Source organism: Ruditapes philippinarum, unplaced genomic scaffold, assembly GCF_026571515.1.
Source record: "Ruditapes philippinarum isolate M1 unplaced genomic scaffold, ASM2657151v2 ctg4829_1_1_1_1, whole genome shotgun sequence".
NCBI classification, from domain to species: domain Eukaryota; kingdom Metazoa; phylum Mollusca; class Bivalvia; order Venerida; family Veneridae; genus Ruditapes; species Ruditapes philippinarum.
Genome location: NW_026851979.1, coordinates 96,547 through 116,739, shown reverse-complemented (window position 1 = coordinate 116,739; position 20,193 = coordinate 96,547). Strand labels below are relative to the sequence as shown.

The following is a 20,193-nucleotide window of genomic DNA, read 5'->3' as shown; positions in this document are numbered from 1 at the left end:
TACTGTTGTTACAACTTAAGAGTCCACGATATTTAAGATATTTTTGTTTCAAAAACTTGATTTTGACAAATACTCAGATTTAAAGTTTAAAAATCATAGTTACTTTTTACATGAAACCAAATAAATCAAATAAATATATATATTAAAATTTACATTTTTCTTTTACAAAGTTTAAGTAAAGTTATAATTAGACATATGATTTTTACCTTAACTGAGTAATTTTTTGTGAATATTATGTCTTTTTGAATATGGAAATAAATAAGTATTGTTTTAAAAAAGTAAATACACTTCAGAGTAAGGTATCTAGTATTATTTTATAAAAGAAGTAAATACAATTAAGTAAGGTATCTGGAATGAATGATAGTTATAATTATAATATGTTTTAGTTTTATGTACATTTTTGGTAGTACGTTATTGATTTATTTATATACTAGTATATTACTGATAAGCCCATCTTCTCATAGCATTTTAAAGTTTATTGGTATGCTTATTTCTTCTTCACTTTTCTCTTTTTCTATAACTGCTATCTATATTCTTTACACATATATTAGGAATATTGGTGTTTTTTTTTATCATGTTTGTGTGTAAGTAGGAGATTCATGGGGGCTTTCAGTTTTTTTTTCCAGATGGACTTAGAATGTGTTGTGTTGATTGAAGGAGCTGTGTGTTGAGTGAAAGTACATTGTGGGGATTTCGAGTGTAATAGTTAATGTGAACGTGTAGCAAGACATTTAAGTAAAAGGGAGAAAATGATGAGTGAATGATGACGAATGAGAGGGTGTCCATCTAACAAGCAAATTTGGGATATTTGTATCAGGAATACGCTATGTTCAAGAGGCATTAATCCAAATGTAGTTCTTGACACACGTTTTTAATCAAATTTGAAATTATTCATGTATTGAGACCAATTAATATTTTCCGAATGAAAAGAGACCGCAGTCACATGCTTTACAGTAATATATTTTTCACACATAGATGTATGAGAAGTTAAAAGAAAATTGTTTGTATTTCATAAATTTCGAAGTCTTTTTTTTTTTTTGCCAGTGATCGACAACATCAATTCTAATGCAGAGAGTTTTTTTTATAGGAAGAGAAAAATATTATGGTTTACTAAAGTAAAGTAAATGCATAGCATGTAAGAAATCTTGATGCTTTGAGAACAAATATTTCTAATCTTAAAATGAGCTAGTTTGTGAATATTGGTTCTTTTATAAAGATTTCATGAATTTAATTTTTATATAAAATTTGAATTCGTGACTCCTTATATCTGAACATATTCATACTGTATTAATACATGTACAAATTTTTTTTTCAATACAAATTATTTTTTTTAGAATAAAGCTTATAATGTATTTTTTTTATAATTTTCACATTTGTTTGTTTATTAAAAAGAAATGATATGATATTAATCATATTTCACTGATTATTTAACGTTGAAAGTATTTAACTATCAGTGATAATTTTATATAATTATATTAAATATCTGAATTGCATATTTTTATAAAAAAAACAAAAACATTTGAATAAAGTTATAAAGAAATAAAAAGTAAAGAAATCAACATTAACTGGAAAGTATCAAAATAATCAGAAAAACAAGTAGAATTCTGCAATTATATAAAGCTTGTGACCCTGTTTATCTTCTTATAGAAAATTTAGATGTCTCAATACTTGGATAAGATCAAACTGTTTAACAGCATGTGTCACAAATTATGTTTTGATTTTTGCCATCTTAAATATGACTTATTCCAACTTTTTCTTGCTATGAGGGAATAGGATTCATCAGTAATAGTATGATGTGATTTAAATGCTTATATATGTATTAAAGCGTGTAATGTGTTTTTGTTTGTTTTGTATTTTTGCCAACATTCATTCTTCTGTACTGTTGTGATATAAGCTTATTGTACAAGCGTCACTGTGATATATTGATATATTGGCTGATTGTACTGATGTAATATATTGGCTTATTGTACTGGTGTAATATATTGGCTTATTGTACTGGTGTAATATATGGGCTAATTGTGCTGATGTGATAATTGTACTGGTGTGATATACATGTATGTGCTTGTTGTATGTGTGTGTTATATGGGGTTATTGTACTGGTGTGACTTATGGGCTAATTGTACTGGTGTGATGTATAGGCTTATTGTACTGTTGTGATGTATGGGCTTATTGTACTGGTGTGATATATGGGCTAATTGTACTGTTGTGATGTATGGACTGATTGTTCTGGTGTGATATATGGGCTTATTGTACTCTTGTGATGTATGGGCTTATTGTACTGGTGTGACTTATGGGCTAATTGTACTGGTGTGATGTATTGGCTAATTGCGCTGACGTGATATATGAGCTTATTGTACTGATATACATGTATGTCCTTGTGTATGTGTGTGTTATATGGGGTTATTGTACTGGTGTGATGTATAGGCTTATTGTACTGGTGTGATGTATGGGCTTATTGTACGGGTGTGTTATATGGGCTTATTGTGTTGACATGTTATATTGTACTGATGTGATATATGACCTTACTGTACTATTGTGATATATGGCATTACTGTACTATTGTGTTATATGGTTGTTCTGATGTGATTTATGGGCTTATTGTACTATTGTGATATATGGGGTTATTGTACTGTTGTGTTATATGGGCTTACTGTATTGGCGTGTTATATGGGGTTATTGTACTGATGTGATATATGTGCTTATTTTACTGGTGTGATATATGGACTTATTGTACTGATGTGATATATTGGCTTATTTTACTGGTGTGATATATTGACTTTCTGTATGGTGTGATATATTGGCCTACTGTAATAGTGTGATACATGGGATTGAGTCAGAGTATGCATACATATATGTTCAATCATTGTTGAAATAGAAAAAAATATATTTGTGTTAGTTACTGTTAATAATGATTTAAGTGCCATGATGTAAGTGCCATGAAAGAAAAATTGCTCCACTCTAGTGCTTTTGATATTTTATATCTTTTTTGTGCATCTTGCATTATTTTTTTAGCTTATATATATATTCATATCCATCTATTTGTAAACTTTTGATAATTTGCTTACTTTACTAATAAAAAAAGATATTTCGAAGACTGTGTCTATTATTTTTTGTTAAAATTGACAGATTATGAGATTGTAATGTGCTGCACAATAGTAACACTTAACCTGCAGGTATTGCCTTGGCCACAGATTCAGGCCATCCTGTACATCCATGTACTTAGACCAAACTCTGAGCGTTGGCAACTCATTTTTAGCTCAACCAAACCTATTTTCAAAGAAGAATGTCAAGCTATTGCCGTTGACATTGTCGAAGCTGTAGTGTTTGCTTTCCAAAAACTAAAATTGTTTTTTTTTAATTTTATTTCTCAATGGATTGAGAATCCTTTGGAAAAGACAATAAAAAAGAAAATTATACAGAACTTGACCTTTATTTAAAATGATATTGATGTTTAATGTCAAATAATGGAGTTTGGATTGATTTTTGCTATAACTGGATACAACAGTTTGGACAAAACATTCAAGAAAAACAAACTGACCTTTACCATGATTCATAAATGACATTGACCTTGAAGTTCAAATTACTAGTATTGAATTGCTATAACATGCTGAGTTTGTTATTTACTTGCCGTGTCCAAATTCATACTAGGACAAAACAACACTTGTGACCAAACCAACACAATGAAAATAATTCAAATATGACATTGACCTTGAAATGACCTTGATCATCAAGATCAATAATTTTGCTCGGACTGTTATACTTTTAAATTTTTCATTGGAGGAGTTGATTTGTTCAAGGTCAAAACAGCACTTTCGACCGAGTCATCATGGTGAATAATTCAAATATGACTTGACCTTTAAATGACCTTTACTGTCAAGATTGATTTTTTATTCTTATTTATTTGAATTGGCATAATTCCACAATAACGACATTTATTTAATGGTTGTGATGGTTCCATCACATATGCGAGAGCTTTTTAACATTGCCGATGGCGCCAGCACCTTTCACATTTGTATGAATGTTAATATTTTATAACCAAGCTCTGTAAAATTTTCTTTGTGTTGAGCCAAAAGGGAAGGCTGGATCATGTTCCATGCACGATAAAGTTGGCAAACATTTAAAGCCAGCACAACCAGTTAATAAATGTCGATATTGTGGAATTATGCCAATTGATATTCATGGACAGACTAAAACTGAATCCCCAAATTAATTGTGATATATCTGATCTGATATATCGCTTTTTAACAGGTCCTGTAAAAGTATAAATGTGTCATTTTCAATATCTTCTTTTTTACGTTTTGATGACTTTCAAGTGAAATTATTTAATGGTTAAGGGCGGGGTGAGGGTGGGGTCTCATTTATAGGAAAAACCGATGAACTTATTTATCTGAATTGCGCTGATATGTGTCGTAATTTAGGGTGATGAAATGTTAAAATGTTTGGTTTGGTTTAGTAATGACCATTATCATAATATTGATTTTAACTTAAGATTGAAAAATACTTGAAATGCGGAATCACAACACTTACTTGTGGGATTGATGCCTTAAAAATTAAAGTTTTTTGTTAATACTCGTGTACACGATATGTATAGGATATCGGCCTCGTACATCGATCTTTATGTTAAATAAAGGCCTGGTCACGAATTTCGCGACATATGAAATTCGTAGACATATGAAATTCGTAGGTCCTAACAGAAAGACCTCGTACTCGGTCGATATCCTATACTTACTTTATATCTAATACCATCCCGGATCCCGGCTTTTCTAAAGGCGATCCCATTTTAAGGTTTTCCAACGTTAAGACTATTTATTTTTGCCAAAATATTTTCTTTAATCTAGATCATTTGAACTGCCTTTTTGAAACTTGGTCTTTGGATGCCTATCTTTTTATCGGTTATTGTCGTTGTGGCGAGTGGAAAATTTAATATTTGATTCAATGTTCATTGATTTTACTGTAATTTTTAAACTGTGTTGCATTGTGTTGGCGAAATTTACTTCCTTATAATCGCCACAGGTAATCATTTCATGATGGTAAGTCCTTATCAACTCATGCAATTGTGTCTATTTATGAATGTTCCACAATATCGACACTAATCAACACTGGTTTCATAAAATATGCGATTGTCCTTGTCGCCAGCACCTCGTCGATCGCATGATGACTTTCGAATAAGTGTAAGTCTTTAATTTATAAGCAAGCCCTTTGAACTAGTTTTTTAAGTTGAGCCAAAGGTAAGGTTACAGTACGATAAGGTGAGTCACCTTTAATTTCATATTTGATGCGTCTCCTCGTGAGATGATATTTGGTTAAAGTTCTAGCAAAGTCATTTTTGGGTATTTCGTATCGAAATTGCATCCAAAATGACGAGAGAAAAATTAATGTTCTAAGTGGCATATCATTCTTCGATCTTTGAAATACAAGTACATGTATATTAAAAAACGGATATTTTTAGAAACTGTGTTTACCTTTTTCAGTTTTATTTTAGTTGAGGGCTCTACAACTGAAGTTTCAAAGGAGACCACTTTCATGTGAAAGAGCCAACGTTTAGTGGTGATTTCTTTTTTTTGTATTTTCAGAAACCTACAACGTAACACTGTGCAGAGATAAATGACCTGATGAAGTTAGATAAAAAATATATATTTTCAACTTTCTTAAAATAAAGACATAAATATCATAAAAAATCAGGTTTCACGGTAAATAGTTCTTTTGTCATTTTAATGTCACAGATTGATTATTCTGATCAGAAATGAAGGATCATTATTATACTAAAGTGTAATGACGTTCACGGTCATATATGAGTAATAAGTAATAAGATTACAATTTGTGAGATATATTCCTATGGTGATATTTTGTCTTGCAAACGTCATTAGGTGACATGAAAGTTGAGATAACGGTTTACGTGTTAGATCTTGTGAAATGTATAAAGAAAAGATAAACGTCGTATCTTGCCAATTCATTATCAGTGCCATGTCCTCATACATGTATTTGATATAAATGAATAACATGTTTGAGCAAATTCGTAAGTTAAATTTTTATTTCATATGTTTTCGTCATTTTATTGTCAAAATGTATTTCAGATGAATATAATTATAATAATTTGCGTAAAAGTTATAATAATAATATAAAATATTTTCTATTTCAATATCTTTAAAGCGGATACTGACCCTTATTATCATAAAGCGAGTTGGCTTGAACCAATCTTTATACTGTGACAGGACAGGTACATGTATTAAGGCCAAATGTTCAAAGACACTGCTTATAAAGTTTTGAAAGGCAGAAGTAATTACGAGCCGTCATGTTGTTATGATTTCAAATAGTGGGGTACAAATGGACAAAACTTTTTTGAGTCTGAATGAGGGAAGCATTACGAAAAACGTTGAATAAAGACGTGGGTAAATTTTGGTTTATCACAACGGTAACCGACATAAATATAAGTCGATAATAAGCAAATTATAAGGGATCGTTAGCATTATCTTTGAAATTAGCAATTTTCCAATTTTACGACTATATTTAGTATTAACAATATAGTATTTAATATATAGAGGCTATAAAATGGCAATATTATAAGATATCAGATCATATTATGCGAGTCTATAGCTATGTTTGTATCACGGCCGTGCAATACCATTCAATATCCTCTATTAAATGAGCCGCGTCACGACAAAACCAACATAGTGCGTTTGCGACCAGCTTGGATCCAGACCAGCCTGCGCATCCGCGCAGTCTGATCAGGATCCATGCTGTTCGCTTACCAACTCTATTACAAGCAGAGAAACTGATAGCGAACAGCATGGATCCTGATCAGACTGCGCGGATGCGCAGGCTGGTCTTGATTCATGCTGGTCGCAAACCCATTATGTTGGTTTTGTCGTGTTACGGCTCAAATTAATTTGACGTTTTTGTTTTCAGGGAAACTTGTTTTAGCTGTGGTAATTGTCCATTGTGTGGATAGCTTTGGGTAAACATTTTTTTCAGAGAAATTTAAAATTTAATAGAATACTCGGCTTTTTTTGTAAATGGACACAGATAATTTATTCAACATTTTCATTAGACTCGAACATTTCTTTGACAAAGAAAATTAGTTTGAAACAATATTCTAATATTTTGGTTTTATATTTTTTGAACTGCTGAATTTTCTTTTGGGCTTGCTATACTTCTATTTTTGCAACCATCCAGTTTGATTATTTTTGGAAGTTAAAATGAAATTGATTAAGTTAAAGGGACTCCTATGAGGATTTCAAAGAATATCAAAATTTTCTCACAAATCGGGTCAAGAATATCATATTTTTTAAATACGATTTTCAATTTATTCATGCGTATACTTCTTAATCATCTTTTGCATATCTTTCGGTTTAAGTACCCCAGCTGATCTGTATAAGATATTAAAATTTTATGTTTTTTAAGCTTTTATACATCAGTGGAGTTCCTTTAAGTCAACCTAATTATCCTAGGTCCAAGAAGGTTAAGGATAAAGCATAGTAATCACTACATTCTTTTTATTTAGTACGAATACGACATATATTATAACAGTAAGAAACACAACAATAACAGCAGCAACAACAACAACAATAGCTAACACAAAAAGTACAACAGACATATCAGGTGTGTATTTTCTTGAAACATGTACAATCCATGTAAGCTTAGTAGATTGTTTCCTGCAAAACATAATTAAAGAACACACTATTTGTTAGAAATGAAATTTCCTTTTCAAATATTGGCTTAAAGACCTATTATGTCGTTGGAATGCTTTTACTTTTAATTCTCCAAAGCTTTTTATTTTTTGGTTTACCTTTGAATACTTTCCAGGAAGGCACACTTTAAGACCATTTGCGTTTTTTTTCCATTTTGTGCAGTTATATAGTGATTTATTTTTTGTATGGGGTCAAAATTCTTCTTTGTTTACATTTTTCTAATTTTATGACAACTCATTTAACTTTAAAAGGCTACTTTCTTCAGGGAACAAACATATATGTGCTTTTAAAATAGTATTTGAAGGTCATAAAACTTATGTTTGCCCTTTCTAAAGAAGTTAATATTCATTCATTTCTTAAACATAATGTGCCTTTAGATATAAAAAAAATATCTGTAAAGCAAATCACATTTTTCTGTTGGTTATCTTTTGATACGTTGCTCGAAAGAATACATATAGATGCTTTTCCACATACCATGTACTACCTCCCCTGACTGCATTTTGCGGATAATTCCAAGAATATTCATATGCTTTCACAATTCTATCATATTCAATCTTTCAAATATTGGTTAATATAAAATAAATGTATAAAATAATTAGAAAAAAAAAACCAACAAACTTCACTTTGACTTCCTGTGAAATTTACAGGGGAGAAATGAATTCCATTGGTCATATTGAAATTACAAATGAAATTTGGGAATCTCATTGGCCATTCTAAAATAAAATGTAAAGAATAGTTTTTGTCATTCTATATACATGTAATTAAAATGTAAAGGACAGTTCTTGCCATTATGAAATAAAATGTAAGGGTAGTTTTGAAATTAAATGTACATGATAGTTATCTAACTTTGTAGATGTCCAGTTGATATAATGTTAAATATTTTTATATATTTTTGTTAACTTCGACGGAGTATCTTTTTAAAAGACACTTCTTGTTTTCTATCTATTTACCTTTAAAGAATGGGTTGAATTATCCGATAGTATACACCAAAGACTTATATTACAGATAAATTTAGCTATGGGGTAACAACTGGTTACAAAATATTGAACCGCTATTTTTTTTTTTTGATATTTAGTTATTTTCTCATCTTTTACCAGAAATTTGGCCGTCAGGACATATCGCTTTGGATACAATTCACATTTTTGTTTTTTACTCAGTTGAAATTTGGGGACGAGTTCAATGAAGCCAGGTAGAAAGCTGAAAAGCGGCTTGGTTTTTCATTCGCACAAAGGTAGTGGGCACATTTTCCACTCCCACCTACACGAAATAACAAAAAACAAATCAAGATTATCATGTTTATGTAAGCTTGCAGGTTGAACTCAAGATAAAGGGACACTATTCACGGACGACAACAGGAAAATAAGGGGTAAAAAACTATTATTTGACTTTATATTTCAGCGATAAATGCATGCAGTTCAAACCCATGCGTTAGAGGTATCTGCTACCACTCGCACACAACACAATATCATTGTGAATGTCCTAAAGGGTACTTTGGTAAAAATTGTGAAATAGGTGAGAAGGAATTACTCATATTTGATAATATATGTTCTTGAACATTTACAGTTACTTGCATGTTCTTTTACCATTGAATATGACCAATAAAAATTAATTCATTAAAGTCATTTTAATTCATGTGTGAATGCTAAGTATGAATTGTGAAACATGTTTTTTTTCTATATTAACATGCATTCAACCGAATCGGATTAAGCAATGTTAATAAGCCATTTCAAAGTTTAGTTTGACTACTTCCCTTATATACATTATAGTTTTTGTTGTTGTATGTAAAGTAAAGTCCAACCGACATACATTTACTGATGACGTCTCCGTGGAAAATTTCATGTCATGATTTATGAGTGTAACATAAATATCGAATTTCTATGGTGGCTGATTTGATTGTCGTATTTTCATGTTTTCCTATGGCGCCCCGCGGAGCGAAAATACGACATTGCGTAAAATAATCAGCCACCATCGAATTTTAGATTGCTACCTGAAATCTTCCTCGAAAGAAAAAACAATAAAACAATTGGGATTCGGATTCATGGCAGTGAGAGGGCAAGTGAGCTACATTAACCACTCGACAACCGAGCCCTCTCTGACCTATCTCTGACCACAGAGGAGATTGTCGGTCAGTGATAACAATAAACATAAACTTTCATTATTTAAACACCTTTTGATCATTATATAGATGACAACGAATGTATCTCAGAGCCATGTCAGAACGGCGGAAGTTGTATCGATGGTGTCGGAACCTTCTTGTGTCAGTGTAGACCAGGATTTACGGGAGATTTATGCCAGAGAGGTAGTCTTTTTTTTTTAATTAAAACTCAAATGAAAAAAAAAAAATATTTTCATTATATTTAAAACAAATCTGATTGGATAATTTATCAAAGTTTGATTTAACCATAATGCTTTGAAGTTACTGGCATCAATGACGTCAAAATGTTTACGTTACAACCGAACCAATTTCGGCTATTATTCATAATTATAATAACCTTATCCGAATGGGCAGGTATACATACATAATAATTTTATATCCATGCGCGAGTGCGTATATCTGACTTCTGGAAGCGATTTTTTAAAAATTAATTTGATGTTTGGGATAAGAAAATATCCGATTTAAAATATGTCAAGGTACAAATAAAGACAAAACAAACAAAAATTGTGTATTTTTTTCTATTTCATAAGAATTTTTACTTATATCTTTGATTTTATTACACAGCCTTAGAAAAATGATAAATATAGAGAGAATTCTTAATAGAGTAGTCGCGCAGTCTGATCAGGATCCATGCTGTTCGCTATCAGTTTCTCTACTTGTAATAGGGCTTGTAAGCGAACAGCATGGATCCTGATCAGACTGCGCGGATGCGCAGGCTGGTCTGGATCCATGCTGGTCGCAAACGCATTACATTGGTTTTGTCGTGACGCGGCTTATATTATGTGTGTTACGTTTATTTTGTTGACATGTCATACATTATTACCAGACGTCAATGAATGCTCACGGTTCATCACTCCATGTTTCAATGGCGGCACCTGTGTGAATGGAATTGGTAAAATGTCTTGTCAGTGCCCTATTGGTTTCGTTGGCGAAAGATGCCAGGATGGTAATTTACCAAGTTGTTTTAACCTTATCAGCAAATGACCTGATGTAAAAACTATATATATATATATGAAAATTAAATCTCATATTGATCATTCCTTTTCTTTGAAAATCAACAACTCATAAGGAAGAACGGCTTCGCGATTAATGTCTAATATCCAAGTTTGGTTATCGTTGCCTATTTCTTTCGCTTTAAATGTTTATATTATTATATCCTAAAATTGTTCAAAATTTAAACAAATTATTAAACACATTTTTCATTCTGCCTATGTGTTTATGTAATTGTAGCATACATGTTTATTCTAAGGGGGTTATAAAAAAAAACAAGAACACCATCAAACAAACATGATAAGTTCCATTGGGACTGGAATGTCAAATAATCCAAATTTCCTAACTGAATTTTAACGTGTTTTTCCATAATTGTAAGTATTGTAATATGAATTTTGACTAAGTATACAACGTGCAAAGGCGCAAATAATAATAATAATAATAATAATAATAATGATAATAAAAAATGATAATAATAATAATAATAAATAATAATAATAATAATAACAATAATAATAATAATAAAACATGTAATAATAATAAATAAAAAAGAAAACAAAGAAAAATACAAAATCGAAAAAAAAATGAAATTGTTCACTTTAAAAAATGTTCACTTTTTGTTTCTATTTTGTAGCAATGGATCCTTGCATACATAGTCCTTGCGTACGTGGATCATGTTTCTCACATAAATCCCAATTTGTCTGCGAGTGTCCATCCGGGTACGACGGAAAGTTGTGTGAAACTAAACAGTGTAAGTGTGCTAGTATCATTTCATGTAAGGTACCAACTAAAAACGCAAAACATACACCATTTAATTAATCCCAAAACTGTATCCAGTATAAGAAACGTGATATCCATATATTTGGTAACAACAACAATACTTAGCTTTTAGTCGCATAAAACAGTGCAAAAAAAAACAACAACGACATCAAAATAATAATAATAATTATAATATTATTATAATAATTATTATTATAATTATTATTATTATTATCATTATTATTATTATTTTTATTATTATTGTTGTTGTTGTTATTATTATTATTAATTTTATTATTATTATTATTATTATTATTATTATTATTATATTTATTATTATTATTATTATAATTATATTCAATTTGATACTACTACTACTACTTAAAATTATAATAATGATGTTCAATTACAAGAAAAAAACAAAACAAAAAAACAACAAACAAACAAAACAAACACTAAAAACAACACATCATCACCAAAATGTAAAAAAACAACAACAAAAACAACAACAACAACAAAAACACATAAACATAGTCCTCAGACAGTGGAAAATTGTAACGTCTTATAAGGTATCGTAATCTATGATTTTTTTTCTACAGAAATATAAGTACAAAACACTATAAGGAAAACGTAAGCAAGAAGCCATTATAAAATTGTCGCTTTTTAAATAAACCGGTGATTATTTGTTTCAGTATACATGTGTATATAGTATATTAAATGAATGAATGAGTTAATACTGCATTTATTGAGCGAGTGGAATACAATCATATTGTGTCAGCCTCTGCGTGCGTAATATTGTCTTAAGTAACGTAAACATTTGTTTTCGTATTTAGTAACGGTATTTATTCTTTCTGTACCATATACGATACACTTTTTTCATATTCATAACATTTTACAAACGTTTACATATATTATTTGTTCTTTCCAAATGAAGATTTATCAGTTTTATAAGTTTCAATAATCATTATTTGAAAATTGTAAAGATATTACCGAATTTACATTTCATGTTAATAAAGGGAGGTAATTAGAAATTTATTTTCTATAAAGTCAAATTTTTCAATAAGAAATGAATGCGTGTATTTTAATTATTACATATATTAATGTGTACAAATATTTGCAGTACATATTTTACATATTCTTCGATGTTTGAAAATTGTTTTAGAATCATAATTATATAGATCTACATATATAAAATTTCACTTAAATGTGGTAACGACCTTAGGTACAACATACATATCCTCAATTGTTTAAACTTTTTTTTGCGCACATATTGATATAAAATTTGTTACGTTTCAGTAGCGTTAATCATTATATTGTGGTCGGAGTTGTAAATGGCCTATAACATAACCTGAAAAAGAGTTTCATTTCTCTAATTTCAGCAAAACAAACCATAGTGGGCCCCAGAGAGGAATTTATCAAAATACCGTTGGCTGATCCATTAAATTTGAACTGCAGTGTTTCGGACAGTACTAATAGTTACAACACAGTATTTCAATGGCGAAAATCTAGAGGATGCTATCAGCTTCACGCTAATGACAATAATAATTTTTGGAACAGAGTCAGAGGTATGTTTGTATGTTTATCTTCTTTTGTTTATAATGACGTCATAATTTTATCAATAATTTTTTTTATGCATATAATTATAGTGACGTCATCATTACTTTTTCATATAATTATGACATATATATAATGCCCTTTTTGCATTGAGCATTGCGTTCTATTCTTTTTCTATTTTTGAATTACATTTGTTACAATCTGATGAACTTAAGAAAAAAAATATCGAATGGGAACTTCATAAAAATCGCACATATTTATCCAGGCAGTTTTTCAGCCGAAATCAGAAGAGACCGGGGTTGGATAAAACTTTTATCGACACCGGTTCTAAACAAGTTACAAAGAGTTACATTATATTCCGCTAAAAATCGAATTTTACATCTTCACCTGACAGAACATTCTTGAAAGGTCTGATTGCTTCAGTCAAGCTTTTATATCCGAAACTATTAAACCATACAGTAACCTAAACAAACTTAACAAAAATACGCAAAATTAATTCCAATTCGGATCCCAAACACATTCAATTTTGAACGCACTTTATAATTGCATTAGTTAAAAGGGATTAGTGGGTTTAATTATAACTAAAGATAAAGAACAAATAAGAATTAAAAAAAACCATCCTAGATCAAAAATTTTCATTTTGAACTTCCCTTTTCATTCAAAACCCATGTATTTTTTTTTTTGCCATGTTACAGGACATAAGGTCTGCCCGGTATACCTATAAGCAATTTTTTTACAATCTGTACCAATATGTCAAACCCTTGACTCTGTCCATCAAAACCAGTTATTTCAGTGTGAGCAGTGTTCTTTCTAATCCTATTAAATGTTTCAGGAATTAACAACAGGCTACTATATACTATATAGCTCTATGCAGTTATTTGAAACCTTCTAGTTTCATGAATATGGAGACTATTTACACTCAATAACTATCTTTAACATGTTTAAAGTGAATGGCCAGTTTTTACACCTATAAAGTACAAATGTACCTACGGAACAGTGACCTAGCAAATAGTTAATATGTCTTTCTCAACCAACAGTCCATGGGGTTTGGGTCTTACTTGGTTAACAACCATGATTAACATCTATGTTCCCTCATTTGACACTGGTAACTTCCAGGAAGCTCACTTGTGAGTTAAAGTTTTATTCACACTAATGCTTAGTAATTTAATAGTAAACAAAATCTGTTTATGGGCATGGGGTTGAAACTAAAACATTCCGGCAGGCAACATCAGAGTCATGTGTCCCAGTCTTAGAAGTAAAAATATGTCCAGCCTAATTAAGAAGAACGGTTAACCGGAAGTGGAAAAATAATGTCTACTTTTGGTGCATGATAATGGCCATTGTAAAATATTTTTTTAACACACAATTTCACATGTAATATCTTAAAACCTTAAGGCCTGACTTTTGAGAACTTTTCCTGGGATAACGATAATTAAAAACTACTTTTTCCATACCAGGAAGTTTCTATTGGAGTAAGTTTGCGGCAAAAAAATAAGGAATACTAGCCTAAATGTATTATTCTATATAGTAAATATTAGTATTTGAAATCATATTTAAAAATACACATGCCCTTAGAATTATCCTATCAATAGCCAACAAACTTGTGGGTTTTCTTATTTCAGAGCATTATTCCACATACCAGTTGCCGCATGCAGGTATAGGGGCAGCGGGAACGTATATTTGTACAGTGGAACAGATGAAGAAGTATTTCCATGTTGACATCGCATGTGAGTATGAGGTGTAGTCCTGAATTAATGATATACATGTATATTTTTGTGTGTGCAGTTTTCAGATGCAAGGATGGAACGACCATATTTTGATTTGATAAAGGAGAGTTTTTTTCACATTATGATATTGATTTATTACATGCAGTGAAATAAAATGTTTTAACTTCTCGGTGAATTTACTAATTAAAATTTCATTTTCACAGAAGCCGGACTATATCTAAATGCGGATGAAAAGAATATCGTATCGTTTTATTCAGGGAAACATATACAATATTGATTTGAAACTTAATTTAAGTGGAAATAGCGTCAGAAATACACTCCCTCCGTCATCGGTAAAATGTGCTAGATTTTGAGAAATCACATGGATATCTGCACATACAACATTTTAAAAATGTGACATATTCGTAATAGTATGTGACGTCATGCGCGGTAAATTCAGTAAAACTGACTTTAAACTGTAAACTATTTCAAGTTTTGTTTTATCAAGTTACTATTAAATATTTAATCTATGAAGATAAACAGAATATTTGAGTTTTGAGATATTGTCTTGATCCTGATCGAACAGGCCGGAGCCAGGTGCTTGCTTTCACAATAAATAGATGATATTAAAGTTTTTTTTTCTATAAATACAAGTTCTGTTTATTTTCTACATTTTTCTTCTTTTTTTCTGATTTTTTGAAAGACTTCCCCTAAACTTTGTGTTTTAGCTGAACTTAGAAGAAAGAAGTCCGACAAGACACCAGTGAAAATACGGAAAATATGTTTCACTGCAGTAAAAAAAAATTTCAATGAAAATACGGAAAATGGAAATACGTATTTTTATTTCATCAATATTTCTCAATATTTCATTCATAAGTATACAATAAACACTACATAGAATTGTATGTACGCATAATAAATAAGACTGACCAATAAATTTGCCCTACACAATTATGATAATGTGTTAGTAAATAACAGGTACTTGTGTTTATAATATGCACTGAATAATAAAGAATCGCAATAAATGTTATGTACAGTGATTCCATATTAAACTATTTCCACTGAAAATACAGTAGCATAGCATAGTTTATATGACATCACGCAGACTGGTTTTTCCTTTAAGGAAATGTTTTTTCGAGTGAGAACTAAAAAATATCAAATTATATAATTAATAGATAATCCATTTTTTTCTCATGAAAAAATCAAGAATGCTGCAATTTTTTTACTTTTTTTTCTGTTTATTTCCATTGCTTTCAAAAAATCTCCCATTTTGTTTTTAGATTTATCCTTACTAGTTTGTTCTACATATTTCAGGGTGTTCAGAGATATGTACGTTTGAAGATCGTGCTTTATGTAAATGGGACGATACCGGATCTTATATTTCATGGCGGGAAGAGCATGGACGACTTGATGATCATTCCCTGGGAACTAGTAAGTACATCTCTGCATGGACATTAATCATATAAATGTATACTTAGTTACAAAAATCACACTGGCCATAGCTTTCGTAGAATCGGTGGGTTTAGTCGTCGCAGAACATAAAACGCACAAATAAGCACTTTTTTCTAAGGTCAAATTAGATAAAGGTTGTACTCGGTTGAAATGTGCGTTATATGTCAAGTTAAACCCTTAAAATTGACATGAATGCTATCGGGCCCACTGCACTGCGTTGCAATCAAATCCACCGCCATTTGCGTTGTAATCATTTTTGTCTCTACTTTTTAAAGAAGGCAATAACAATTTCTTAAAAGTTTCCCAATATATGTTGTTTCATTAATACGATGCGATGCCAGTGTTTTAGTTGGTCGTTTTTTTGCACACATTTGTGGGTAATTTTTAACCAACATTCGGCTAAAGTGACATCCCCCGTCCCAACTGTACAGAAGTTGTGCATAAATGACAATGAATTAACACTGTTGGCGTTATGTAATAAAGTTGGAAAGAGCTACATATGTTGGGCATCTTAGTCTCACTATGTGTCCAGTAAAAATAAAGTAAAATTCAGTCATCAACTTAACCAGACAACAGCAAAGGCCATATTTTATCCACATTTTATTCTGCGACGAATACTCCACCGCCGCTGCGATGGGCCCACCACTTCTGCAAAAGCTATGACCAATGTGAAAATAGTGGAATCAATATGTTATTACTTAAGCAACAAGACGTTCAGCTCATATAAATTTCAATTGTCAACAAATCACGCCACAAGTTAAAAGGGGCGCCCTTTACCGAGTGGTTAAGGTTAATGATCTAAATCACCTGCCCCTCACTGTTGTGGGTTTAAATCCCGTCAGAGACTTTTGGCTTTTCCGTTGTGACTTGACATTCAACAAGACAAAACAAACAAACATCATATCAACATTAAAAGCAACAATATTTTTAATGTTTATATCTTTTTTTTAAAGCCAGTTGTAATAAGAATATAAAGGCAGTAACAATTAACCGCAAATATGAGAACCATCATATTGTTTAAATCTGTTTACACAAATACAGATATGATAAAAATAAAATGAACTGCATAAAAATGCTGTCAAACCAACAATGAAAAGGCGCAAACATTTTTATCTCCAGAAAGTGGTACATATATGACAGTACAATCGGACACTCCTGGGACAAATGACGCAAGCGCTTATCTGACGTCAGACAATTTACCAGCCAATCAAACAATTTGTTTTGAATTTTGGTACCGGATATCCTTTAATGGTTCTGGAGCATTGTTGATGTATCTTCAGGTATATATCTTTTTTTATCTTTAGTTAAAATACAACTCTCCAGCTTTTATTGAAAGAGGATGCGGTCGTATGTGTGCAACAATTATACATACATGTAGGAGGACATCCGACCTGTCATAACTGTTATAGATAAGTTCCCTGATGCCTTCTTGACTAGCTACCAACTCTCCATGGAAAACGGCTATTGACCTTAACTGAGTATGCACATTGCAAAGCACAAACATGGAACACAATTAACCCTGTCTGTTTTACAATTCCAATCTCTACTAGTTTAAAAACATTCATTTTAGATTAGCGGCAAAGAAACGTATTGTCTTTTTTGAACGTCTATTACTCGTGTGAAATGATGAAACAGAGGTCAAGGTCCAAAATAGCTCAAAACAATTCACGAAACTTGGGATCAAATGCAATGTCTTTATAACACGAAAACGCCTAAATACATGTACAACACACGAAATGAGTTTGTTCTTTTTTGAATTATTATCACGTTATAATGTACACAATCGACTCAAGCAGATCATCGCCATAAATCCGGATTGATGTAATGGATGTATGTAAGTCATTCGTTGGAAATGACTGCATTTTCATATTGTAACTTATTAGCATACATATATGGAATAAATAATAGACATAATATATGTCGTTTAAGAGATAAAATGTTAAATTAGAAAAAATACATTGCATGTTTCACCAATTTATCTAAACGATTAATGCTTAGCTATTTGTGTCATACTTATTTAGTAAATTTTCAAATGACCCTATGTCTCTTTCCAGGATTTCATGCCTACACACACAAGCACAGAGATGTTTAAGGCAATGGATAACACAAATGGACAAATGGGTTAAAGCTGATATTACTATTTCCCGTGATCTAATACCAAATGATTATAATATTGTCCTTTCTGTAGACAGACGGCGGTCATTTCAAGGTTCTAGTTGACGTAGACGATCTTAAATTCAGCAATGTTCACTGTCAAGGTAAGTTTACTGAATATCGTTTTAGGAAATATTTGTATCATAAAGTCCTTAAACAGTCGGAATACATTTTGTCACATTTCTGTGTTGTACATTTCCTCGGTATTATTACATTTTGAGGATGATCCTCAAGTAAGGCGCCATTTTGTAGATAATGACGTCATAATAGTAAACTTCCGCTCTCGTGACATATCTCCCAAAAACCTTTCCGGATGTATAACGATATTATCCGTAATATGACGATATTTACCGATTCTTTAACATTCGTTATCCTTATAAAGTAATTCACCATCGTTCAGAAACTATTTTGTTTTATAAAAAGAACTGTTTATGTTGTATCAGCAAGGCTTTTTTTTAGCAAGCCTTGCTCATACAACATGATAGTTCCGTGTAAACAGTTTTAAATTAACTTATTTCTATATAAACCTATTATTTAGAGATATTTTAGCCGTTGTTTGTTAAAAACTGTTTTGCATATATAAAAGCAATATTTTTATATGTTTGAACCTCTGATTATATGTTTAGTATATGTAATTCCTTTTAGAATATTATAGTACATTTTTCATTTCTTTAATGCATTTATCAATATATATTAACGATCTTGATAAGAAAAAATAGCTATTAATTTGCTTAAAGTACGAGCCGTAGGCCTACATTTTTAAATTTAGATTTGTATTTTCAAAATTTGGTATATTCGCACTTAAGTCATACTGACGGACAGAAGGACAAATTGTTTTCCGAACATAACAAAGCAAAGGCAACACGGATTACTTTTACTTATGAATGATATAATTTATTGCAGGTGACCAAGGACTTCCGATTATTGGTAAGTATTGCATTGTACATGTTATTGTATTTTCGTTTTGTTCTCTATGATCTCCACAAGTGAGTAGAGGAGGAACTCCACTTAGGTCCAAAAACATGAAAACATGAAAAATTAATTTATTATGTAGATCAGCTTGGACACTTAAAACAGAAAAATATGCAAAAGATATTTTGGAACTATCCACAAAATAAAATGAAAATCTTACTTTTATGCTATGCTAAGCCCGATTTTAGAGAAATGCTTTGCAACGCTTTTAAATTTATGGTCATTTTGCACAATTATAATAATCATTCTAAAAAAAAACGGAATGAGCGAATAATCTGAAACTTTGCACATATGTTTTTACGATTTTAGTTTGAAATCCTTAAGTTACTTCGGACTCTTTCATGTGAGGAAGCTTTCGTGCTAGCTGATGTAATGTCTCTGGCTCTTATCATGTGTCCGACAGTGCCTGAAAAAATGCACAAAGGTGCACCTGAGGTCGTCATTAACCGGTAAAGCTGGAAACTCGCCATTTAAACAATGTTGATGTGACTTAATATCAAACAAACCAACCAATCAATTAAACAGTGACTATGAATTTCTCTATCACAAAATAATTAACCTGTTTATGTCCTTGTTTTTCAGGATGAGATTTTAGAAAGCGAACTGCATACGAAATTGGCATTTTATGTCTTGAAATCAATTCGTATAAAATAAACAGAGAACTTTTTAGTAGATCGTTCCTTATTGTATCATAGACTCTGATTCATAAGTAAATTAGATACTTTAAAGTAAGGACACAACAACAACAACATCTTATCATAAA

General features: G+C 31.0%; 1 protein-coding gene and 1 long non-coding RNA gene across 2 annotated transcripts; both read left to right on the top strand.

Annotated features, from left to right (window-relative positions):
• The first annotated feature begins 5,905 nt into the window (after positions 1-5,905).
• On the top strand, positions 5,906-17,623 carry LOC132744570 (neurogenic locus Notch protein-like). Its single transcript, XM_060733328.1, has 11 exons — positions 5,906-6,016; positions 6,907-6,955; positions 7,502-7,599; positions 9,087-9,200; positions 9,874-9,987; positions 10,670-10,789; positions 11,468-11,584; positions 12,972-13,157; positions 14,769-14,873; positions 16,167-16,283; positions 17,424-17,623. The coding sequence occupies exons 1-11, from the start codon at positions 5,992-5,994 to the stop codon at positions 17,606-17,608; spliced, it is 1,230 nt and encodes a 409-aa protein (XP_060589311.1). The 5' UTR covers positions 5,906-5,991; the 3' UTR covers positions 17,609-17,623.
• Positions 17,624-18,378: 755 nt separating this feature from the next.
• On the top strand, positions 18,379-20,099 carry LOC132744562 (uncharacterized). The gene is made up of 3 exons (XR_009627718.1): positions 18,379-18,562; positions 19,362-19,385; positions 20,013-20,099. It is a non-coding gene; the product is annotated as an uncharacterized LOC132744562 (long non-coding RNA).
• Positions 20,100-20,193: the final 94 nt, after the last annotated feature.

Coding starts and splice junctions, on each gene's coding strand:
- LOC132744570 (XM_060733328.1), top strand. CDS start 5,992: ATGAATAACATGTTTGAGCAAATTC. Junction 10,790..11,467: donor TGGCGAAAGATGCCAGGATG/GTAATTTACCAA, acceptor TCTATTTTGTAG/CAATGGATCCTTGCATACAT. Junction 14,874..16,166: donor TTTCCATGTTGACATCGCAT/GTGAGTATGAGG, acceptor TACATATTTCAG/GGTGTTCAGAGATATGTACG.